Here is a 26506-nt window from a genome sequence, read left to right on the forward strand (position 1 = left end):
AGATTTACCCTTCTAGACCCATATCTGTCTGAAACCAAAACTATCTAGTTTTGCCATAGCAACGAATGATAGTTTAGCTTAACAAGCTGTAATTGGTTACTAGGAGCAAAAGACAGTTTTAGGTTTCAGACAGATCGATAAATCTGGCCTTTGTGATTTTCCTTTCTCTGTGTTTATCACAAGGTCATGCATTTTATGACAATAGCTCTTTACAGGAAAAAGAGGAACAATGAACAATACTATAAAGCAATATTTCAAGGTAAAGTGGGGAAAGTGGTCATAGCAACCAATCAATGGGATATGAAAAGCAAGAGGTGTGTCATTTTTGTCTTTCCTACTTGTGACAATTTTTCTTTATAATTGTACTGCAGGCCTAGTCTTAAAAGTTCACTGTATGAAGGTTATAGTTAAATACAAAAGGGGATTTCTCAGAATTATATTTGACTTGATAGGGATATTGTCAATGAAAAAATAGTTTTGAAGTCCCATAAGTTGCCATAAAAGGGAAATATATTCAAAATGGTGTGTTATATATATTCAGAGGTGAGACTGTGACATTGGGAAAGTCTATAATCTAGGAGTACCCCTAACGTCCAGAATGACAGGACTCTGGAAAATAGTCAAAAACCATATGACTTTTCTCATATATATCTTAACATTCTAAGAACATAACAAAAGCATTTGATTGACCAGCATCATAATTAGTCATTAGAGTCAGATACCAACAAATAGAGCTCAAAGCTGAGTATTCTGCAAATGCTTTTATTGTGGTAATAAGTGGTGATCCAGATGACAGATTTCACCACAACTATCTTTGACATGCAAGAAAACCTATTAGACAGATTTTTCTTTTAAGGGGTGGACAGATATAGCCAATGATATCACATTGGCATAGCATCTCGGGGCTGCAATGCGCCAGTGAGCTATATAGCCCTCACTGCACTACAAATTTTGAAATAGTTTGATTATGAAATAGTTTATGTGGCACAAACAGCTTACAGCAAAATGGAAACTTTTTTAAGTGGAGCAGGGGCTCCAGTCAAAATTTAACTCCAGTTATTGAACAGTTAGCCAGTAATGCTTTTTGCATTGATTGGCTTTCTGTCAACATATTTACTGTACCCCACTCAAAAAAAGTAAGCAATGTGTTATGCTTTATCTAGGAATGGACATGGTTTTATGCTAAGGGGGAAAAGGTGTACCAGATTGTGGCACATGATCTCTGTGTCACACAAGGACTGTTTCCACAATCTGATGCACCTTTATCTTTCAGTAGGAAACCTCATGCCTCAGATATAGCTATGCCTCAGTGAGTAAGTAAGCCAGTGATGCATAAATAATTACTGGCTTACTGTACTTCTGACCAGTGGAACAGATTCACTGCATTGCATGCAAGCGTCCAGCCCAGAAAATCTACTGAGTATCTACTGTGCCACAAAAAAGGATCGGAAGAATGGACACCTGTCAAAGACAAGTATCCCTTCTTGTTGTACAGAGTGCTCAGCAAATGGCATTTTGCAACAGATGTAGCATAACAACTTTAAAGTTGGCACTGGCTACATCTGAATTTCATTTGGGAAAAGAAAGACAGACTAATGTAGCTCAGGTGTGTTCAATACTACTATATTATGATTTTACATTGTGTTTACCATGACTCCTACTGTTGTTTCTCACAACATGCTGCTAAGTTATATCACTTTCACATCAATAATACATAGTAAAAGTCAAAGGGTCAACATGACTTTCTGTCTATTTTCAACAGTTATCAGTGAGAAGTCATCATTTTATATTACTCTCCAGCTATATTTTATAAGGTATTTTAAACCTAGAGTACATTAACCATTACTTACAGCAATTTGTAAGAAGAACATTAATACAGTTTACTCTTAGAAGACTATTGCATATTAGCATAAACAATTGTTGACATCAGAATACATACATATATATTATTGGTATAGATCAGAAGGCCTCTTAGGGGTAAACCACATGCATCATCATAGAGGGGAAAGTCCAAATATCTTTGCCTTTAGAATGTATTTTAGAACATGTTTGTTTAGAGGTATGAAAAACTGGCAACAACTAGCAGCCTCTAGTGGTTTTTATGCACCTGGAAAATGAAAATGAATTAGGCCACTTAAACCTAACAAATGTTAGATTTTCTGGGTCAGGAAAGCTGTTATAAAGTACTGTGTGTTCTTCATTAGGAGGGGAAATTGCTTCAGCAGTGCAGAACAGCAAATTCTTAACAATACTAGATCAATGCACAATAAACATGGAACGTGATAACTGATGACTTGCCTTTGTATGTGTCCAAAGATTCATTTTGTCAATTAAACATGGATTTAACCATTTCATTGATGTGCTTTACAAGAAGAACAAAAGGGGAGGGGGGATTTGCGAGCAAGAAGGAGGGGAGCATGTTCTTCGCTTGAATGAAATCAATACTATTTAAGCAGCTTTTGAGAGAGAGAACATTTTGTCAGTACTTTAAAAAAGAAAAGAGCAGATGCTGAAATCCTGACACGGTTACCAAGCATTTATAAATCAGCATGGCAAAAATACTGTAAGTGTCACAATATTGTAACACTCATTCAAAGTTAGCCAAGACGTGTACATACGCTGCATCTGAAAACCGTGAATGCTATTTGGTCAAGCAGTCAGTTGAGTAAGAGAGAGAAAGTAAGGTAAATTAATAATAAATGAACTGCAAATGAGCAAAGCCATGCTAAAGGTTATTTACAAGACAAGTCAAAGCAAACAAAGCTCAATCCTGGGAGACTGAAATAAAAGCAGGAAAATAATCATAAATTAGCCCATAGGTCGCTAATTTCCATCAAGTATTGTATCCCTCTGCCAGTATTGACAAACATATTATAAGTAGACATGTAACAAGCGATGGATGGTTTGTGCCAAGTAATAAAGCAGTTCAGAATAGAATGCACACCAACCCACATAAAGGTTAAGTTGTAGAGCGCCACGCCAGCTTAAAATCATATAGTTAGCTATAAACTGTGTCATTTGCTGCTCAGTGGTTTAAGTGGTCCTGACATTATAATTACTAGTGTTATATTAAAACTCAACTCTCAATTCTCAATAAGTTCTCGTATAAATGATCACCTGTTGCTACATATCAAGTCCCGAAGAAAAGAAACCACATGTGAAATTGCTATGTACTTCTACGAGCATTTAAAAAATATGTAGATCTCACAGAGCACCCATTTTACACACTAAGAGCTTCACATCAGGAGCGATAGAGTCTTTATCCGACAACTTAGGCAAATACATTAATAATCACTCTCAGTGGAAATAACACACAGGGAATCTATAGAATGGTCCATGGTCTGTCCATCACTATTATATTGGATACTGTTGGACAGACGTGAATTAAGAGCTTTAATCTAGCAAGTAAAAGATAAAGCAGCTGGGAAGACATCAAGTTAGCTAAACGTGAATACAGTTCAATAGACCAGACAGATGTTGGAGTTACTGGAGAACCCTGCAGGAAGCCACTGCTTTATTTTCCTATAACATACTGCTCTTAACAACCTAGTAATGGCTGAACACAGGCAGAATAAATCAAAAGGGAAACCCTGGATGCAGCTTAATATTGTGACAAGTGGAAAAAAGCAAGGCAGGGGGGTATTGTTCTGGAGCTAAGCATAATACTGAGTTATTGTGGATTACAACATGTACATCATTGAAGAATTCCTCCTAATAGCTTGCATTATCTCATGCAGAGAATGCTATTGCTGAACTAGGTGACATTTAAGCTGTAGCTGCCCAACACTGACTTTTAAGACATACTTCTTAACTTAACCCTTTCCCAGAAAGAAAAAAAACCTGGGTTGGTAGGAGCTAGGTGAAAGACAAGGGTTAACACACCAAATAAACAGTCTACAGAGTTCATCTACCATGATCTACTATAAGCTTGAAGAGCATTTAAACATAGTCTTTGTCACAGTCAGTTTCTTATTACATTCATAATGATAAGATGACTTTGCTAATCCTACCTTCCATGCCAGCTGCTTTTTGCTTGTCACTCCATCATGCCAATAAGTTGGCTGCTGTAACAAATCAAGATAGTGCAAAACAGCATCTTTTCCCTGCATCTGTCATCTTCCACAAAGCATTCTATTACTGCCGACTGCTGGGAACAAGAAAGTCTATTTGAATTCCAATAGCTCCCCTCACGCATGATTCAAGTTAGGTTAGGTGAGCATGCCTAACATGATTCTCACCGTCATTTATTATGCAGCTGCTACACCGTCGGTGTGGTAACCAGTGTCTTAATCTAATACGTCGGGCTCACAAAGCTAATTCTTGCTGCAAGCTCACATGAGCAAAAAAGAAGCAGCGTTCATTTATGAGCATTCCTCCCTTCGGAACCACACAGGCACAGCCTCTGCAAATCTGTTTAAAATCCCACGATTCTTCCACCTCTATTGGCTGGCATGACTTGGAGCTTTTTAATTTTTTTTTTTTTTGTAAGAGGAGTGGTTTCCTGTATTCCTCGCCTGAACAGACAGATATACGCTGATAATCCAACTAAACTACACAGTGATAAAATCAGGAGTCGTCACAGATCATATGACATGTTGGATATGCAGCATCCTTGGGGGATGTTTTCATTTTCGGTGGCTGACACAGTTCTTCATAATAACAAGAAGAAAGTGAATGGTTGGCAGGGGAAGAAGCTTTGCAAGAAATCGAGGCTGAGATGTGATTACATTATGGTGATGTCAATGTGAAGCAGAATAAACACTGAGTGTCAAACATCCCTCGGGCTCGGACAAGCAATGAGTGGCAGGAGTGATAGGCAAGACAACATGACTAATTAACATTCCATCATGACGGGAAGCAGTAAGCACCACCGCCGGTGACCGACATGGTCTACAATAACAGCCACTTCTGCCATTTATCATTCGAGGAATTAATAGATATGTTTCTAATGCCATCTATAGAAACTCTGAAGTATTGTATGTGATAAGGGTTAGTTGAAAAGCTGAAAAGAAATGGATCAAAGTTGTAATACAGAGTAAGTCCCTAGATTGCCTCTAAGCTGCTTCCATGGCTCTTTGGGGGAAAAAAAAGAATTATATCAAAGATGTTTTTTGACATTGATTACAAGAAGATTAGCCAGTCTGTTCCCTGAACAGAGTTGTCATTTTACCTGACAAGGAAACGGTTAAAGCTGTGACAAATTGATATGTGGAGTGGCTAGATGTACAAATGAGTGGTATGAAGTATGGATAAGTGGTTTGGAGCATGGTCATTAGAACTGCTTTAGTCCATATGATACACTCAAAAGGAATGATTTGCTTGATTCCTCAAGGGCTGCTTCGTGCAACAAAATTTTCAATGTTTTTAAATGGAAAATGGCATGAGGTTTCAAACCTTTTTATAGCAGTTTTTTTTTTTTCGGCTTTTTTTTATTTTGGGACATTTAACTCTGTTACTACATGAGAGTCATAATGTAAGGGAGCAGGTATGCAGAGAGCTCAGGACCTGCGCAACTGAACACCTGGTGGGTGCTTGTTGTTAAAGGGGTTATCTGGAGAAAAATTTATTTTAAAAACCTTGTCAGGGAGGGGTTAAGTAAACAAAAAAACTATCTGTTTCCTTCCTTGCTCCCGCGTTACTGTCAGTATAACAGAGCTATATTCCCCTGTTATTTGGCACTTCCAGTTTTGGGGATGTGATGTCAACCACCGCAGCTGAGAATAAACACTGCTGCAGCCACTGATTTGATGAGCGAGCATATGATTTCATGCACCCAATCTGGAAGTGCTAAACAGTGGGGAATGGGGGAGTAGGTCCCCTGGGGAGACAAAGTATGGACAAAACAGGAAAACTGACAGCTAATTCACCCCCACACTCAACCCAATATACTGGATTATAGTGCAGGTGAATAGCGGGGTTACTTACATATTTAGATAAAGTATTTCCAGATTTATGCCTGTCACTAATTCCATTTCCACTGTGCTCCAGCGAGGGGGGTAGGGGCATTTTGCCCAGCTCCCCTGTCTCATCAGTATTCATTCCCAGGCCCACTCCATTCTGTGAGGTGAGAGCCTGGTGGTGGGGGGGGGGGGGGGGGGTACTTGGATGACGGGGGCATGAGCACAGCCAGTGCCTAGCTACTGTCAGGTGTAGCGAGGAGCAGAGTGCAGTAAATTCTGATGAGGTAGGGGAGCCGAGTGAGTTAGACAATTTATATATATATATATATATATATATATATATATATATATATATATATATACATATATATATATATATGTATATTGTTCCACAAAGTGAACACTGTCTAGGCAAAAAATACCCAATGCCCGAAGTGCTGTTTTTTGGCCAGCTCTCCCCAAAATACATGGATTAAAAACTCATCAGAAAGCCCAACCTACACCAAAAATGGTATTATTAGATTCAACAGTTCACCCCGATAAAATGAGCATCCACACTGCTCTGTGGATGGTAAAATAAATAAAATCATAGGGGACAGAGTATGACAATGCAAAGCAATTACAAAAAAAAGTTTATCAAGATTTATCAAATGTCTATGGTAGAGCTATTTTCCCACGTTTATTTGGGTGGTGGGTTTGACTAGCATGCATCTTATTTATCAAGAAGGTGCAGCAGGATGATGAATTTTGCGCAGCTCTGCTGTGGTGGGAAAAGCTCTACCACATACAATTTTTCTGAATGCTTGTGAGGGAGGGAAGTAGACACTTTCAAGGGTCCTGAATTTGGCAGGTTAGGTGTTTTTACTTAATTTCACAGAGCTGCCGGGACATTTTTACTTTTACATTTGATTGTATCGGACATTTAAGACGATACAATCAAATTTAATAGTGGTGCCTAAGGGGTTAAAGCCGGGCATCCCCATGATCGGTGATGTCTGGCATTAGAAATGGGTCTTCACTTCCATGATTCACCAAGAGCTCAGCTGCCGTTCCTGAGATCCATCTGCCATTGCTATTTTCCAGCGCTCATTTGCTGACGTCAGATGCCACCACCATGAGGGTTTGCCATTTGTTGTCAGTCCTTGGAAACATCTTGCAACATACATCGGGTCCAGCTCTGTCTGGACCAGCCGCACACAGCACATGCCAGCGCTTAAAGGTCAGCTTGTGCTCCGCTGAGCACAATTATCACAAGGCAAGGAGACGGCATCTAGAGCTGGTAATATACAGCATTATGGTATAGCGGAAATATCATCTAATATTATACAAATACAATCTATGACAGCATATGGACGTTAAACCATTGTTCTACTACCAATATATTATTCTGATTGAATTCCATATTACTATTGCCAGACTATCAGATGGCTATGCTATTAAAACATTCTACTACTCTGTATGGTTTATATTTTATTAATATGTTTTATTGTTTATGCTTTTTTATCTATATTCCTCCCACAAGGGCCCTGTGAGGGGAATTCATGCACTCTATATGTCTTTTTAAATAAATAAAAAATCATTGTTATTTGTAGCATGGTCTTATTCCAATATCATTTAGTTTATCTATTCATTTATACACTACCCTAGAGGTTGGAAACAGAGGTTTCTGAGACTGGAGCAGCAGCCCCGCATAGAATGTGGGTGCTGCACGGAGATCGCAGAGGGGTTGCAGTGGCTGGCATCTTAAGATGTCTTTGGCAGAAATACTTCTTTAACCCCTTAAAGACTCAGCATTTTTCAGCTTTTGCACTTTAGTTATTACCTCCTTACCTTTTAAAAATCATAACCCTTTCAATTTCCCACCTAAAAATTCATATGAGGGCTTATTTTTTGCACCACATATTCTACTTTACCCAAAAATCTATGGAGAAACAAAAAAAAAAATCATTGTTCGACAAAATTGAAGAAAAAACACTATTTTGTAAATGAGTTTCTATGCAGTGCATTTTTCGGTAAAAATTACACCTTGTCTTTATTCTGTAGGTCCATACGATTAAAATGATACCCTAATTATATAGGTTTAATTTTGTCTTACTTCTGGAAAAAATCATAACTACATGCACGAAAATGTAAACGTTTTAAAATGTCCTATTCTGACCCCTATAACTTTTTATTTTTCCGCATACGGGGATGTATGAGGGCATATTTGTTGTGCCATGATGTGATGTTTTTATTGGTACAATTTTTGTTTTGATACGACATTTTTATTGTTTTTACAATTATTTTTATGGAATAAAAAGGGACCAAAAATACGCTATTTTGGACTTTGGCATTTTTTTTTACGTGTACGCTATTGACATTGTGGTTTAATTAATGGTATATTTTTACAGCTCAGACATTTACACACACGGCAATACGACATATTATATTTATTTTATTTACATAGTTTTTGTTATGGGAAAAGGGGGGTGATTCAAACTTTTATTAGGGAAGGGGTTACATCACATTAATAAAAAAGATTTTAACACTTTTTTTTTGCAATGTTATAGCTCCCATAGGGGACTATAATATGCAGTACACTGATTGCCAGCACTGATCAATTCTATGCCATAGCATTGCATTGATCAGTGTTTTCTGCGGTCGATTTCTCAAGCCTAGATTTTAGGTTTGGAGCAATCAATCACTGATCGGACGCACAGGAGACAGGTAAGGGATCCTCCTGGTGAGTCCTAGCTTATTGGGACACCGCGGTTTCACCGTGGTGGTCCCAATCAGCCCGACTGAGCAGCCAGGAATGTTCTTTTTTACTTTAAACGCAGCGATTAATTTGATTGCTATGTCTAAAGGGTTAATAGTGCATGTCACCACGATTAGTGATGTCCTCTATTAGCGACGGGTCCCGGCTACCATCAGCTGCCGTCTCGATATGACGTGGTGAACCCGCGTTATATCACAGGAGTGGGCGCAGAACATACAGGTACACTCTGCGTCCTTAAGGAGTTAAGTAACTTTACTATCATTTACAGAGAACCTATGTTCTTTTTGAACATTTTGTGTTTTGTAACCTCAGGTGCCCAATTTTAGACACTTTTTTTTATGTTGTTGCTATGCTTAGCCCACCCCTGTCACTGAGATACAAGGATTTTACTATGTTTTGCAAATAGTCAGGTGGGAATTAACTTTATTTTAAAAAAATATGTGTAAATGCTGGGCTCATAAGGTGTGAGCATGAGACTGAGGGACATGAATTAAGATCACATCTCCTCCAAACATTGAATGTATACCACTTTTTGAAATACTGTAAAATCCACACCCACCTGAGTTTTAATAACAAGTGCCAAGCATCAATCAAGTAGTAAAATCCCTCTATCTTGGAAATAGGATGGTATAACAACAAAATAAATGCACAGATGGAATCAGGACTAGGGGTAAATTACTTTTTCAAAAGTTTGATTCTGTTGGCTCACTGAACTCTGGCAAAAAAAATTCTGATTCTCACCAAACTAGTTTTGTTCGGACCTGCACTTTACCAATAGCCCAAAAACCTGTTTTCAACGCTAATACCCCTGCATAACAGCCCTGCATAACACTGTTAGGTCACCTGAGAAACTCTGTTCTGCTGAGTTGTTTTTAAGGCAAAGTTAATTTCAAAGTTATGGCTATGGGAAAACATATGTTACCCGATAGTAACTAATACATTGAATATATGCACATGGCACAAGCAGATTTATTATAATTTTAAAAATTAATGTCCAAAAATTATCCCTGTGTGTTAATATGCATCCAGAGGTATCAAAAGCAATGACTTTGAAAATGTCAGAAAATTATCCCTTTTAGAGAGTAGAATTAGGTTTTGTGCCAAGAAAGTGAAGAAGCAATGGCTTTTTAATAGCTGTGGAAAAATATAACCATATTGGGGTGTAGCAATAGAATTGGCATCCTAGAAAGTGACATTAAACCCTACATGCACAGATTTTTTGAATTCATATATAACAAAAAACTGACACACAACTTCCAACTAAAACAGATTCTGCACTGACAGAAGGGATGCAGAACACTCTTTGTTGCTTTACTACAATTATTACATATGTGTGGTCCTACTCCTATCTACATTGTTCACTGCTTAGTGTCCCTCACAGAGATCTTCACCTAGCACCTGCTATCTCTAAAATGTCTGCTGAAGCTGTGAATAGGCTTTTATGCTGGCTTTGACATTACCCTTATGCTGCCTCCTGAATTGCTGGAAGAGCTGCTTAAAAGACATTATGAGATCCCCTGAGTTAAGTGATCCATCCATCTTCTCCTTTCTCCTATGTGGCTGATGCTATTTTTGTAGGCTCTGACGAACCACTCCACCTGAAATTTGAGTTTTAGCCAAACTTTACTTTTGGCAAAGTTCTGACTGAAAACAGGTTCTATGGGTTCGGTTCATCAATCTCTTATGAGGACATCTAAAGCTACAAAATTTATTTAAAAATCTTTCTTTTTTTTATACTGACTGCAGGGCCTCTTTAAAGAAGTACAATAGGGAGAAGCAAATACATGTTAATCATTGTACTGTCTAATATTCTTTGTATTTCAATTTATTTTCATGTATTTTTACTATAAAAAAACTGAAACATTCTTGATAATATGTAAAGGCTGAGAACCTAATGAGATCTACAACTTCTTAATCTTCAGAGTTTACAACAGATCAAGTCTGTGCACTAGACAGCTTAGCTGGTCATAAACATAAAGACTATCTACAGATACCAGATAAGGAAAGATGATTTACTGCAGAAAACTGAGTTATCTTAATTTGGGGTAAAGTTGGGAGTCCCCCTTTTACATATAATAGTTGATCTGTCTTGTAAAAACCGATGGACTCAGTATGCTTTTTTCATAAGTGTACGGCCAGCTTTAAATTCTGAGCTAGCAGCTCTCCCCTCATATACCCTCAGAATAGGAAGAGATTCTTGCTGTTAATGTACTTCACTGTCCTAAATTGCCATCACCTGGATGTTAACAATACCAAGTACACTTAGACTGTACAGTTGTTTTAGTAGGGAGCCATACAACATCTTTACAGTGCTCTTTTAGGACTTGTATTTATGGAATTATTTCTTTCTAGAAACAATGTAGAATCTTGCATGCCTCCATATGAAATGTGTGAAATGCAGAGACACAGTAGAGGGCTCATATACTCTCTGTGGGAGCCCTATTACAGCTCATAGTTGCATTATACATTCCATAAAGTAATAGTATCCTTCCATTTACATAAAAATACAAGGGACAACAGCCTAATACTAACTTTATGGATTAATACAACCACAAAAGACAACCTATTCCCACGAGAACAGTTTTTACTTAGCTATACCACAATTTGTTGACACTATATGTTAATAAGTCAAGTTAAGCAAGCCAAACTCCCCAAACCCAGATTCGATCTGAACTTTGGGGGGTTCATGGCTCACTGAACTCGCGCAAACTTGGCAATGTCGGGGCTGTGCTGTGCGAGTACAGCTCATCCCAACACGGAAGGAGTTAATTAGCACTGCTGAGCAGCGCTAGTTAACTCAAGTGGGGAAGGGGTGTAGCCACCTATATGACTGCATAATGTAAACAGTGCAGAGAGTGATACTTACCCTCTCATCTCTTGTCTGGGCCTCTTGTGTAGCTCTGTACCTCGTGGGTCATCATTAGAGGTGGGGTTACACAAGTAGAGGCCCGGACCAGCAACAACATAGTATCACTTTTTCTACTGCATGCATTAAACAGCCATATAGATGGCTGTATAGTGAATGCCCCTGCCACCCAAGGAGTTAGCCAGCACTGCTCAGCAGCACTAATTGACTCCTTTCTTGCTGGGCCAGCTCATAGCATTCAGCCCAGTAATATGTTACAGTAAACCAGCGGATTCTCTGGTTTACTGTGACAAAAGTGCTACATTAAAAAAGAACGCAAATGAACCCTTTTACTGCTGGTTCACGGTGAACTTGTTCTCTGGGAAGCAAACACTTTCCAAAAGTTCAGCGATCGAACATTCGGAAAGCTCGCTCAACTCTATTAAAGGGGTATTCCGCCACTAGACATTTTATCCCCTATCCAAAGGATAGGGGATAAGATGTCAGATCGCCACGGTGCCGCTGCTGGGGACCCCTGGGATCCCCGATGCGGCACCGCACTATCATTACAGCACAGAGCGAGTTCGCTCTGCACGTAATGATGGGCGGTACAGGGGCCGGAGCATCGTTACATCACGGCTCCGCCCCTCGTGATGTCTTGGCTCGCCCCTTTCAATACAAGTCTATGGGAGGGGGCGTGACGGTCGTCACGCCCCCTCCCATAGACTTGCATTAAGGGGACGGGCCGTGATGTCACGAGAGGCGGAGCCATGACGTCACGCTACTCCGTCCCCCGTATCGCCCGTCATTACGCACAGAGCGAACTCGCTCTGTACTGTAATGATAGCGCGGTGCCGCAGCGGGGATCCCGGAGGTCCCCAGCAGCGGGACCGCGGCGATCTGACATTTTATCCCCTATCCTTTGGATAGGGGATAAAATGTCTAATTTCACAAACTACTTAAAATGCACATATTTACTGTATCTAATAAACAGTATTTAATCATTAGAGGGGATGCCTCTGGATCCAAATGCCCTTAGATACAGGCTATTGGTGATGTGTGTCAAAACTGTTCCCCTATACTGTGTATTACATTATAATATAATAATTTGTCTGTAAATCCAGAGAAGGACGTAGGGCGTACCTGTACACCCTACACCTGGTGCCGGTATTTGAAACGGGGTCACGCCGTGACCCTGCATCATACCGGGTCGGTCCCAGCAGCTAATGATAGCCGGGACCCTGGACTAAAAACTTGCAGCACCGATCGTTGTGCCGCGAGCTACTAGCCCTTTAGATGCGGCGATCAAAGTTGATCGCCGCATCTAAAATGAAAGTGAAAGCTTCCCGGCAGCTCAGTCGGGCTGATCGGGTCTATCGCGATAAAATTGCAATGTCCCGATCAGCTAGCACGCAAGTGGAGGTCCCCTTACCTTCCTCCATCGCATCCAATCAGCGTTTGATTGCTCCAAGCCGGAGATACAGGCTTGAGCAATCGACCGCCTATAACACTGATCCATGCAAAGCTATGGCTTTGCAGGGATCAGTGTAAAAGATCAGTGGGTGCAGTGTATAGCCCCCTATGAGAGGCTATAACACTCGAAAAAAGTGAAAAAAAGTTAATAAAGGTCATTTAACCCCATCCCTAATAAAAGTTTGAGTCACCCCCTTTTTCCCATAAAAAAACAGTGTAAATAAAAAACATATGTGGTATTGCCGCGTACAGAAATGTCTGAATTATAAAAATATATAATTAATTAAACCGCATGGTCAATGGTGTACGCACAAACAAAATTCCAAAGTTCAAAATAGTGAATTTTTGGTCACTTTTTATATAATGAAAAAATGTATAAAAAGTGATTAAAAAGTTCAATCAATACAAAAATGGTACCGATAAAAACTTCAGATTATGGCGCAAACAATGAGCCCTCATACCGGCCCGTACGCAGAAAAATAAAAAAGTTATAGGGGTCAGATGATGAGAATTTTTTACGTATAAATTTTCCTGCATGTAGTTATGATTTTTTTCAAAAGTAGGACAAAACCAAACCTATATTAGTAGGGTATCATTTTAACTGTATAGACCTACAGAATAAATATAAGGTATCATTTTTACCAAAAATTGCACTTCGTAGAAGCGAAAGCCCCCATAATTGACAAAATGGCATTTTTTTTTAATTTTGTCGCACAATCATTTTATTGCTGTTTTGCCGTGGATTTTTTGGTAAAATGACTAATGTCACTATAAAGTAGAATTGGTGGTGCAAAAAATAAGCCATCATATGGAATTTTATGTGCAAAATTGAAAGCGTTATGATTTTTAGAAGGTGATGAGGAAAAAATGAAAATGCAAAAACGGAAAATCCCTGCGTCCTTAAGGGATTAAATGGCATATACCAATGTATTGTAGATCAGAAACCTTCCTTACAGAGCTCCCTAAATCAACATTCCACATTATTTTTAGTAACCCTCTATATTTTATTTTTCAAGGAAAACGTCTAGCCCATTCTTAAATCTATTCACACATTCTGCCAAGTATCAACTCCCATGAGAGCTTTTTCCATCATTCTACAACTCTAATGGTAAACTAATGCTTTTGTATTTGAATAAGTCTCTATTCCTATTGCTACAGGGAGAGCAGCATGCAATATCATCTTTTAATCCTACATTAACATACAAATTTGAATGGAGAATGAGTGAGCAGGTTGAAGAATGCTAAAAAAATTGAGAATAATGAAAGGCTTATATTTCTAATGATCTATTCTCCAAATGATGGATATCAACTTAGCCCATACCTATATCCACCAGCATTTATATGCACTTTATATCATTAACAATGGGCCAGTAACTCTAGTGTTAATGAAACCAAATATATAAGAGGTGTTAAAGTGGTACTCCGGTGGAAAACTTTTATTTTTTAAATCAACTGGTGCCAGAAAGTTAAACAAATTTGTTAATTACTTCTATTAAAAAATCTTAATCCTTCCAGTACTTATTAGCTGCTGAATACCAAAGAGGAAATTATTTTCTTTTTGGAACACAGTGCTCTCTGCTGAATCACTAGCACAGTGCTCTCTGCTAACATCTCTATCCATTTTAAGAACTGTCTACAGTAGGAGATAATCCCCATAGCAAACATATGCTTCTCTGGACAGTTCCTAAAATGGACAGAGATGTCAGCAGAGAGCACTGTGCTCGTGATGTCAGCAGGGAGCACTGTGTTCCAAAAAGAAAATTATTTCTTCTGTAGCATTCAGCAGTTAATAAGTACTGGAAGGATTAAAAAATGTTAATAGAAGTGTGGTGTCCCGGTACAATATTACATACGTTACCTTGTGGTGAGGTCCCCAAAGTCAGAGTCCTTAGGAACAGTGGGGGGTCCTCTTCCTTTGTTCACCCCTCATCACCCCTCAGTTAGCTATAATTAATGTAAATATAAATGTAAAGATGTATATTTAATATTCTTACCTTGTTTGCGTCGCAGGACCTGCGGGTCATGTGACCGGGTTGTAGAACTCTATGGTTTTGCTAAAGGACCTTTGGTGAATCTGGTCAGGTGATCACCCATAATCCATTGTAACGGTGAATGACAGCTGATATGGACCAATCCAAAACGGCCAGCCCCAGCCCATATAAGGGAGCTGTGCCATTTTGTCTCTCTCTTGGGTTACTGATTCTGGACGAGGTAGGACCTCCGCAGCTTACAAGGCAATTACTAGGCCAAAGCCTTGCAGCCTAAGCCTACGCTAGAGACGGATAGTTCTTACAATTTCCCGCTATCTCCGCAAGATCTCCGGACCTAATCCAACCCCTAAATCCAGCGGTTCTATGCAAATCTAATCCTCCTAATCTAAAGAGAACTTTCCGTTCCTAAGCAACTGTCAGTCACTGCTGTGCTGTCTATAGAGACTCTGTTATCTGGACTGTTGCCGATACTGCATGCACAGAAAATCTTCAGTAAAGTTCCTGGAAGTTTTAAGTTCAGCACTGCTGTGGACAATCCATTTATTTTACACTCTCCTATCGCTCTTGGGAAGGGTGGCGATAGGCCCAGCATCACTACAGAGTTTTAACCCTCACCCTGGTGTCACGAGTGACAAGAGTTAACCCCTTAAGGACCAGCCCAAATATACCTTAAGGTATATAACATTTTGTCGATACTTGTATCATTTGTTGGTGAAAAATTAAAAAATGTAATGAAAAAATTGAAAATTTTGAATTTTTTTTTTACTTTGAAGCTCTCTGCTTATAAGGAAAATGATATTCCAAATAAATTATACATTAATTCACATCTGCAATATGTCTACTTTATGTTTCCATCATAAAGTTGACATGTTTTTACTTTTGGGAGACATCAGAGGGCTTCAAAGTTCAGCAGCAATTTTCTAATTTTTCACAAAATTTTCAAAATCGGAATTTTTCAGGGACCAGTTCAGTTTTGAAGTGGATTTGAAGGGCCTTCATATTAGAAATACCCCACAAATGACCCCATTATATGTGGCCCTAAACTGTTTCCTTGAAATACGACAGGGCTCCGAAGTGAGAGAGCGCCATGTGCATTTGAGGACTAAGTTAGGGATTTCATAGGGGTGGACATGGGGTATTCTACGCCAGTGATTCCCAAACAGGGTGCCTCCAGCTGTTGGTAAACTCCCAGCATGCCTGGACAGTCAGTGGCTGTCCAGAAATGCTGGGAGTTGTTGTTTTGCCACAGCTGAAGGCTCCGTTTTGGAAACACTGCCGTACAAGACGTTTTTAATTTTTATTGGGGGGGACAGTGTAAGGGGGTGTATATGTAGTGTTTTACTCTTTATTATGTTTTAGTGTAGTGTAGTATTTTTAGGGTACTTTCGCACAGTCGGGTTACGGTGAATTTCCCGCTAGGAGTTTGCGCTGCGGTGAAAAATTTGCCGTAGCCCACACTTGAAGCAGGAAATTTACTGTAAACCTGTCCGTGTGAATGTACCCTCCAGCTGTTTCAAAACTGCAACTCCCAGCATGTACTGACAGACAGTGCATGCTGGGAGTTGTACTTTTGCAACAGCTGGAGGCACACTGGTTGGAAAACCTTCAGTTAGGTTCTGTTACCTATCTCAGTATTTTCCAACCAGTGTGCCTCCAACTGTTGCAAAACTAAAACTCCCAGCATGTACTAATCACCGAAGGGCATGCTGGGAGATGTAGTTATGCAACAGCTGGAGGTACCCAACTACAACTCCCAGCATGCCGAGACAGCTGTTTGCTTTCTGGGTATGCTGGGATTTGCAGTTTTGCAACATCTGGAGAGCTACAGTTTTTAGACCAATGCACAGGGATCTCAAAACTGTGGACCTCCAGATGTTGCAAAACTACAACTCCCAGCATGCCCAGACAACAAACAGCTATGTGGGCATGCTAGGAGTTGTAGTTTTGCAAGATCTGGAGGGATATAGTTTAGAGACCACCGTATAGTGGTCTCAAACTGCAGCCCTCCAGCTGTTGCAAAACTGCATATTCCAGCATGCCCAAACAGCTGTCTGGGCATGCTGGAAGTTGTAGTTTTGCAACATCTGAAGGGCTACAGTTTAGAGACCACAGTCTCAGACTGTAGCCCTCCAGATCAACTTACCGGCTTCCGTAGGATCCCGGGAGCCGTCCTCTTCTGCCGCACATCACGCCGCTCGCCGATCACCATCGCCGCAGCCTCCGGATCGGTAAGTGGACGTTGGCGCCCAGTCCCCTTCGGTTCCCCGTTCTGCCCCTCCTATTGTGGGTGTGCAGGACGGGGAAAATGAAAGTTAACCCCCCCCGCCCCCGGTCTGCTATTGGTCGTCGCCTCTGACGATCAATAGCAGACCAATAGCAGGGATAGGAGGGGTGGCACCCCTGCCACGTCACTCCTATGCCTACAGGGGGATCGTGGGTGTCTTAGACAACCGCGATCCCCCTTATATTCCGGGTCACTGGGTCACCATAGACCCGTATGACCCGGAATCGGCGCAAATCACAAGTGTGAATTCACTTGCGATTTGCGTGATTGCCGACGGAGGGGGGGGGGGGGGGGGTCCCGCTAATTGATAACAGCAGTCACCCTGGTCCGGTCCCCGCCGGGCGCGCGGCGGGGACCGAAATTCCCACGGAATTCCCTTAAGTACCAGGACATCAAGGCGTATCCATGCGCCCTAGGTCCTTAAGTGGTTAACAGCGCCCTTTATAATACTGAACAGCAACACCCCAACTACCCTACACCCCCACAAGGCTTTATTCCCCAAGTCTACCACAGGAGTAATTTACAAATCTGTTTAACTTTCTGGCACCAGTTGATTTAAAAAATAAAAGTTTTCTACCGGAGTACCCCTTTAAGGAAAACAGGAAGAAATTTCACAAAGTATAATAAGGGAGATGTAAAGATATACAGTAAATATTAAGCAATAGAGCCCAGAGAAGGGGTACGCATAAACAATACACTACATTTAATATTATTATGTTGTTAGTATAGATGATTGTTGTTCTTTATAAGGTACATATATTAGGTGGTATAAGGTACCATAATGTTCTGAATTATATTTTGTTTCTGAGATGTGCAACATTATCCACTTGCTATATCAAAGACACTTTGTACCTTTACATCATGTACTAATCGTGTCTATACTGTAATTGCTGTGTTTGAAGAATTAAACATAGAGATATACCCAATTGCAGTCTAGCAGCTGTAGGTTAAAGGAAAAGAAGGAAAAGTAACCTATTTGACAGACTCTCTATATATTTATATAAAATGTTTTTCTGCCAGACTACATTCAATATGAACAACCCCCTCACTGTACAGTGCAGACTTTCTACTTTACAACACTAAAGGAGCCTCTTACTGCTTCCCATCACTGACCATTATGTGTACAATCAGAAGTTGTACTGATGGATAGAGTTTTTCCTTCTTACCAGACTTTCTTAAGACAAAAATGACATATTAGGAAGAAAGATTGGGGAAAAAAAATTCAAAGGGACAGTAAGTGTTTGTATTTTTTTTTTTATCACTGTTGCAATTTGTTTTGCATAGAGATGAGCACATTTTTTGAAAAATTTGATTCGGCCAATTCGCCAAATTTTCCTAAAAAATTTGGTTCGGACCGCATTCATTTGCAGTGAATCGCTATTAAAAACTGCTACAGAGAGCCTCAATAGGGGTGTAGAACACTTTGCCTTGCCGTAACGCTCATAGTGAGTGTGCTGTGTTAGTGAAATAATACTGTTATTCAGTAGGACATGCAGATTAGAGGCGTCACTATTAGAATCACTGTCGCAGAGCAGCACAATGACAAAGCCTGGAGGTGGCATCAGTATGAGGAGAACATATAGTGGCGGAGTAACACAACGTGGAGGTGGCAGCAGCATGAGGAGACCATAAAGTGCTTGAATGACCCAGCCTGGAGGTGGCAGTAGCCTGACGAGACCATAGGGCCTCATAATTGAAAAGTTTAAAGATATTTTTAACATCTAAATTGAAGATTTCAAATAAATTAACCTAAAAAGTTTTATTTAATGTGCCAGAAGCATGAGGAGACCACATGGCGGCACAGTTACACAGCCTGGAGGTGGCTGCAGCATGAGGAGACCATAATCTGGCAGAATGACACAGCGTGGAGTTGGCCGCAGCAAGAGGAGACCATATAGTGGATGAATGACAAAGCCTGGAGCTGGCATCAGCATGAGGAGAACATATGGTGGCAATTATAGATGAGTGAATTTTTGAAAAATTTGATTGGCCAATTTGCCAAATTTTCCGAAAAAATTTAGTTTGATCCGAATTTATTCGCGGTGAATCGTTAATAAAAAATTGCTATTTCTGGCCTACAGAGAGCCTCAATAGGGGTGTAGAACATTTTGCCTTGCTGTAACATGCATACGGTGTGTGCTGGGTTAGTGAAATAATACTGTTATTCAATATGACATGCAGATGAGAGGCAACGCTATTAGATTCACTATCGCAGAGCGGCACAATGACAGAGCCTGTAGGTGGCATCAGTATGAGGATACCATATAGTGGCTGAATGACACAGCGTGGAGGTGGCGGAAGCATGAAGAGACCATATAGTGGCTGAATGACACAGCTTGGACGTGGCGGCAGCATGAGGAGACACAATAGTGGCTGAATGATACAGCCTGGAATTGCAGCAGCATGAGGAGACCATATAGTGGCTGAATGACACAGCATGGAGGTGGCAGCAGCAAGAGGAGATTATATAGTGGCTGAATGGAACAACATATTGTCCATTGTAGCAGGTGGGGGGAAAAACTTCCCCTGTTAGGCCCTACTCTCGCCCTATTAATTCCCTTCTTGTCAAGTGTTGCTAACCCTAAAAAGGGCGGCCCCACATAGAATACTCTCTCTATTTCCACCTAAAAACCCTGGGAAATGGCAGTGTTTGTAGGGGGAAATAGGGAAAGTTTCCTGTGTGGGGCCACCCTTTTTAGTGCGAGTAACACATGCCAAGAAGGGAATTAATAATGCAAGAGTAGGGCATTAAAGAGGAAGTTTTTACCTCCACTGGTTACAATGGACCATACATTGTTCCCTTCCACCTTCTAGAGGTCTTTGCATCACATCAATACTTGGTGGTGTTGGGGCACATGGTGTTTTTTGCACATCTTTCCTTTTGTTTAATGTAAAAAAAAATTGGAGTTGTATAAAGAAGTCATATATAAGTTTTAGCTAATGCATACCCTCAATACTTACTTGTGGTCTGATGTGGAGGAATGTCTGCAACTGGGGAGCAGCACCTTAAATATGTTTTGCACTATCCATATTTGTAAAGTGTTGGTGTGGCACCATGGTCAAGCTACTCTGATGCATCAGGCATTGGTGGGTGAAAATCCTGGCTGATCCATGCCTGATTCATCTTCACAGAGGTCAGTCTCTCCACATTTTTTGTGGACAGACGAGTTCTCCTTGGGGTTACCATGCTCCCGCCGCACCAAACACCCGCTCTGATGGCACACTACTGGTCAGGCAGGACAGATTTTCCAGGGCAAATTCTGCTGTTTCGGCCACAAGTCAAGTTTGGCTGCCCAGAAGTCCAACGGATCTTCAAAGTGTGTTGACAGGGTCATGCCAAAGTATGCCACCACCTGCTGGTTAAAGTCCTGCTCCAGGTCTACCTGCTGCTGATGAGTTGCTTCACTATGCAGGTGAAGAAAGCTATTTATCAGCGACTCTAGACTCAGGCTGCTCATGCCACCCCACCCCTCCCCTCCCCAGTAGCCATGGCAGCGGAAGGTGAGGGCAGAGGACCCCCCCTCCCCCCAAATCAGACCTGTGAGAGGATTGGCGTTGGCACAAATAGGCATCGGCCAACTGACAACGTAGGATGTCTCTGCAGTATGTCAGATTGTCCTCCCTCTCAGTGGGTGTAAAAAAGGCCCCCATGTTGTGACGGTAGCGAGAGTCCAATAAGGTGTAGAGCCAGAAGTCATCCCGATGGTGACAATTCGGCGGTCACTACGCAAGCAAGTGAGCATGCATCGTGCCATTTGTGGAAATGACTCGAAGGGACTCCCTGCCTCCATCTCCACTGCATACTGCATCTGTCTCGTCTTCCTCATAACCCTCTAGCTCCTCTGGCTGCTCCTGTTTCTGCTCTCCTGTCAGTTGACTACAAAAACCGCCCATTTTGCAAAACTTAAACTGTGCTCCACTGTTACCCTCCTCTTCCAGTTCAGCCCTTACAAGGCTCATGTGGCCGTGAGATGTAGGCGCAACGTCTCCAGTGCCCTGACCAGCCATCGTTTTCAACATGTGTTGTAGTAGAAGAAGCAGTGGAATGACATTGTTCATCTCGTAATCCTTGCGACTGACTAATAACGTGGTTTCCTTAAAGGGCCTGAGCAAAAGGCAGGTGTCACATATGAGCTGCCACTGGTTGACATTAAAATTACACAGGGAGGTCCCCTATCCACTTGGATCATCAAGAAATCGGTGATGGCTTTTCTCTGTTCATAAAGTCAGTCCAACATATGGAGGGTGGAATTCCAACATGTGCAGACATAGCATATCAGATTATGTTGGGGGATGCCGTTCTGACGCTGCAGCTCAAGGAGGGTGTGCTTTGCGGTGTACGAGTGTCTAAAGTGCATGCAAAGTTTCCATCCCATTGTTATAATGTCTTGCAGATAGGATGAACACTTCAGGAACCGCTTGACAACTAGATTGAACACATGTGCCATGCAGGACACATGTTTCAGGCTTTCTTGTCGCAGCACAGACAAGATGTTCTTCCCGTTGTCAGTCACCATGGTTCCCATTTCCAGTTTTCGTCAAGTAAGCCATGATTCGATTTCTTGATGAATGACTTTTAGCAATTCCTCCCCTGTGCGACTATGTTCTCCAAGGCAAACCATGTGAAGAACAGAGAGGACACGGTGGAGGATGAGGAGGCGGAGTCGTACACTGTCAAGAGACCAACTGCCTGAGAGCATGGAGGCGGAAGCAGCTTGACCTGTCCAAGTGCTATTGTGGCTGCCGTGCACTTTGGTAAACACCGACAAGCTCAAGGACTGGACCACCTTCTGTTCCACAAAATTGTGCAAGGCTGGTCCTGCCTTTTTGGCAAAGAAATGATGTCTTGGGACTCTCCACCTCAGCTTAGCACAAGCCATTAGTTCTCTGAAAGGTGCAGAGTGCACCACTTGAAAAGTGAGGGACTGCAGCACCAGCAAATTGGACAGGAGCACCTTCAGCTTCTGTGCCTTTGGATAAGTGGGCACATACTCTTATCTCTTGGAGCAGTGATGTGCAGACACAACTCGATGATGATAAAGCTGATCGCATTTGGGAGCCGGGTGCAGAAGGGGTTTTTATCATCATCAGGAAAAAAGGGTGGCAGGTTGCCCATGAGGCAGCAGTTGAGCCAGCAAGGTGGTAGCATGATGAGCAGTCAGCATGGTGGCAGCAGTGGGAAGTCTGGAGCCAAACGTGCCAGGGGTAGACCACCTGCTTCGCGGCAGCCTACCTGCTTGTAATGTAGTGGAAAAGGGGTCCCTGTAGTCGGTGGCAGTAGCAGTCATTCAGTGCAGAGTGTTAGGGGGCAAATCAGCTACTCTGCGATGTGGCAGTTTTTCATCAAATATCCGGAGGATGTTAACATGGCCACATGCAATTTAAAAAAATATCTTTAATCATTTCAATTGTGAAGCCCTTTGGTCTGGTCAGGCTGCCGCCTCCTCCAGGCTTGGTTGTTCTGTCACCATATGGTCTCCTCTTGCTGCTGCCACCTCCAGGCTTGGTCATTCTGCCACATGTTGGTCTTCTCATGCTGGTGCCACCTCCAGGCTGTATCATTGTGCTGCCATATGGTCTCTGGGGCATTACCTAAAAAAAATGTATGGTTATCTATTTAAAATCTTCAATTTAAATTTGAAAATATATATTTAATATTTTCAATTGTGAGGCCCTATGGTCTCCTCTTACTGCTGCCACCTCCAGGCTTGGTCATTCTGCCACTATATGGTCTCCTTATGCGGCTGCCACCTCCAAGCTGTGTTATGGTCTCCTTATACTGTTGGCACCTTAAATTAAATTTAAATCTATCTAAAATCTTCAATTTAAATTTTCAAAAATATATTTAATATTTTCTATTGTGAGGCCCTATGGTCTTGGCGGGCTGCTGCCACCTCTAGGCTCTGTCATTGTGTCACCATGTGATCCCTTGTTATATTGGGTTATGTTGTCATACAGTATTAGTTCAAAGTAAACGCTTCGAGTACAAGGGGCATTAAACTTGTGAATCTAATAAAAATCTTAAATTTAAATAAAAAAAATTGATGTAATGTTTTCAAGAGGCCCTATGGTCTTCAACATCATATATTACCTGTGGCATTACCACAAGAATCCAATCAAACAGGTTGGAGAGATAACAGTCGGGGGTCGGGGGGGGGGGGTGCTGAGAGGCAGGGGCTGGAACAGGTGGTAGCTTGCCTCGCGGCGGACCACCCACTCAATGATCACCAGAATGGGTACTCAAAAAATTTAAATAAATTCTAATTAAAGTAAATAAAAATTACATTACAAATCTCTTTAATCTCTTAAATTTTTTATGCCATATGATCTCCTTGCTGCCACATCCAGACACTCTGCGGCATAAATTCTAATTTGCATGTCAAATCTTCCGAATCTAATTTTTCAAAAAATCACTCACCTCTAGTCCACAATACCTGCAGGTGTGTACTTTTGGCTGACCTTTCACAGTAAGTAAGCCCTTTAGATTTTAACAGAAACAAAATGGTAGTAGTCAAATGCATATACTCAGTCCACCCACAGGGCCCTTTCCCTATCTTACCATAACCACCTACAAGGGCCCTGTTGGTGGACTGAGTATATGCATTTGACTACTTCTTTTATTTAATACAACAAATTAATTGATTTTCAACTCATCTTTATCCATTTATTTTTTAGACCTTGAGCTCCAAATTCCTTTCTCACACTTAAAAAACAGTATTTGTCTACAACAGCAGGTGTGTAGTTTTGGCTGGCCTTTCACAGTAACTAGGCCCTTAAGACTTTAACAGGAACAAAGTCATACACTACCTATGCATGCACAGGTTGCATTTAATAGACAATACGTTCCATCACGCAACCTGTATTAGGCACTAATAGCAGGTGATTATAGCTTTTAGTGCTCTGCTCACTCTAACTGGCTGGCTACTATTAGCTTTTCAGTTGTTGTACACACCAGGGCTGCAGCACGCAGTCGCTGTGTAGTACATCCAAAATTGCACTTTCTCTCTCAATTTCTCTCCCTTCCCTATCAGTGCTTCTAAGCTACACACACTCCCTCTCTCTCTGTAATAGAACACTGATGTGACTGGCCGCAAGGTGGCTGCCGATTATATAGGGCGGTGACATCACAGGGGTGATTGGCTGCTGATAGGCTGCATGCTGCATGTGATTCAGGGTCATCCCGCCTACTCGTGTTCCTACCTTCCCCGAGTTCCTTGCCCCATGTCCTGACATGTGAAGCTGCCATCTTAGATGCCCTGCAGCCTGGACAGCACTAAATGGAGTTTAATGAAGCGGTTTGTACGATCGAATCTCGGCGATATTCGGATTCGTTGCAAAGCAAATTTTTCATGAAATTCGTAAAGAAATTCCAATTCGTCAGATTTGATTCGCTCATCCCTAGTTTTGCAGTAAAAGGAAATGCAATTTCCCAACCTTCTGCAATATATTGGGGAAAAAAAAAATCATAGAATATTATGTTGTATTGTTTCCTTTGTAGTGTCTGCTTTTATAGAATATTTGTTTATTATTTCTGTGGAGAGGATTTCATTCAATAATCATAGCATATTGTCTGTTTTGTGTTTAGCTTAGGTTTACTTTTACTGAAGTTTACAACTATTTATTGGATAGTTTTTGAATCATGATACCAAATTCCAGTGGTTATAGTTATTTTATATCCTCAAGTATGGAGTACAAAAGTTTCCTGTAAATTTCGCACCCAACCTTGTTCATTCACAGCACCTTGTTCAAATGAATAAAAGATTCAGAAATGCATTGAGCCCAGGGGCTGTATTCTTTTCCTTGCCCCTAAAGATAAAAAGTTAAGCAGATTTGTAAATTACTTCTATTTAAAAATCTTAATCCTTCCAGTACTTAGCTGCTGTATGCTCCACCGGAAGTTCTTTTCTGTCTGACCACAGTGTTCTCTGCTGACACCTCTGTCCATGTTAGGAACTGTCGAGAGCAGGATAGGTTTGCTATGGGGATTTGGTCCTAATCTGGACAGTTCTAGACATGGACAGAGGTTTCAGCAGAGAGCTCTGTGGTCAGACAGAAAGGAAATTAAAAAAGAAATGAACTTCCTATGGATCATACAGCAGCTGATAAATACTGGAAGAATTAAGTTAAAAATAAGTAATTTACAAATCTGTTTAACTTTCTGGCACCAGTTGATTTAAAAATAAATGTTTTTCCATCGGAGTACCCATTTAAAATCAACCCTACACTAGAAAGTAAAACATGTTTTACATTCTGGTATACATGTTACTAGAAAGTAAAAATGTTTACACGTGCGGGATCTACTGTGGAAAACTTGCTAGAGCTCAAACTAGCAATAGGAAAATCACTTGTATTCTTCCCATGTGAAAGTACCTTCAGAGTTTCTGTACACTATGTGAATGAGCTGAAGTAATTGCATGCAGAAGCCACATGTGCTAATCCTTTTCTCATATGCATTTTCAAAAAATCCTCAACATTTCCGAATTTTTGTGTTTTACCTTGAATTGCCACAAATTCACAGCAATGACAGATGAAGTACGGGGTTCATGCTACCAGATGCAGTTAGTGCCGCTCATCTGCATCATGTATAGGCACCCTTAGGGCATATACAACAGGATGACTGCGCACAGAGCTATGGCTCAAGTCAATATATGGAAAGTGACAGTACTATAGCTAACTCTGCTGTACTAGATGCATTTAGGATACTGTGGATTGGGAAGGAAATAGCTTGGAGAAGAGAAGATTGTTTAGTAATGAGGTTCAGTAATCAAAATGGAAGGGAATCAAAGCAATGATAAGAGCTTAGGACAGTTCTACAGTAAGAAAAAGGTGGATTTTTGGAGAGGTTTTTAAGGTGAAGGTAAAATCCCTGGTGAAAAGAATGTACTGTATGCCTCAGCTATTGATAATTCATCCAATAGGTGCTTTGTGGAGAAAACTGAAAAAAGAAGCCTGAGAAACCTCAAGAGCAAGGGGGAAAAGAAAAAAGGTAAAGAAGGTAATATTCCTAAAGGTCTATTCTGGCTATTCTAGCTATATATATATATATATATATATATATATATATATATATATATATATATATATATATATAATGGTGCTTGCTTTAAAATTAAGAAAAAAGTAAACTTACCTGCCACAAAATCCCACAGCTGCTGTTCCCCTGGCATTGGGTCCTCACTGCTCTCCACTTTCTCTGGCATGTCATTCCTGCAGTAAGTGCCTACCTAGCCTAAGTCACTTTGAGACTATTATAGT

The 26506-nt window shown here is 40.9% G+C and overlaps 1 protein-coding gene across 1 annotated transcript in view; it reads right to left on the reverse strand.

The window, feature by feature from the left end:
* Nucleotides 1-5995, reverse strand: part of DMD (dystrophin) — a 2642350-nt gene extending 2636355 nt beyond the window's left edge. Inside the window, exon 1 of the mRNA XM_056556147.1 lies at nt 4011-5995. Within this exon, the coding sequence (XP_056412122.1) occupies nt 4011-4017 (7 nt within the window). The 5' untranslated portion in view covers nt 4018-5995. The remainder of the gene's footprint in view (nt 1-4010) is intronic.
* Between the last annotated feature and the right edge of the window lie 20511 nt (nt 5996-26506).

The sequence above is a fragment of the Hyla sarda genome, chromosome 2, assembly GCF_029499605.1.
Source record: "Hyla sarda isolate aHylSar1 chromosome 2, aHylSar1.hap1, whole genome shotgun sequence".
Taxonomy (NCBI): Eukaryota; Metazoa; Chordata; class Amphibia; order Anura; family Hylidae; genus Hyla; species Hyla sarda.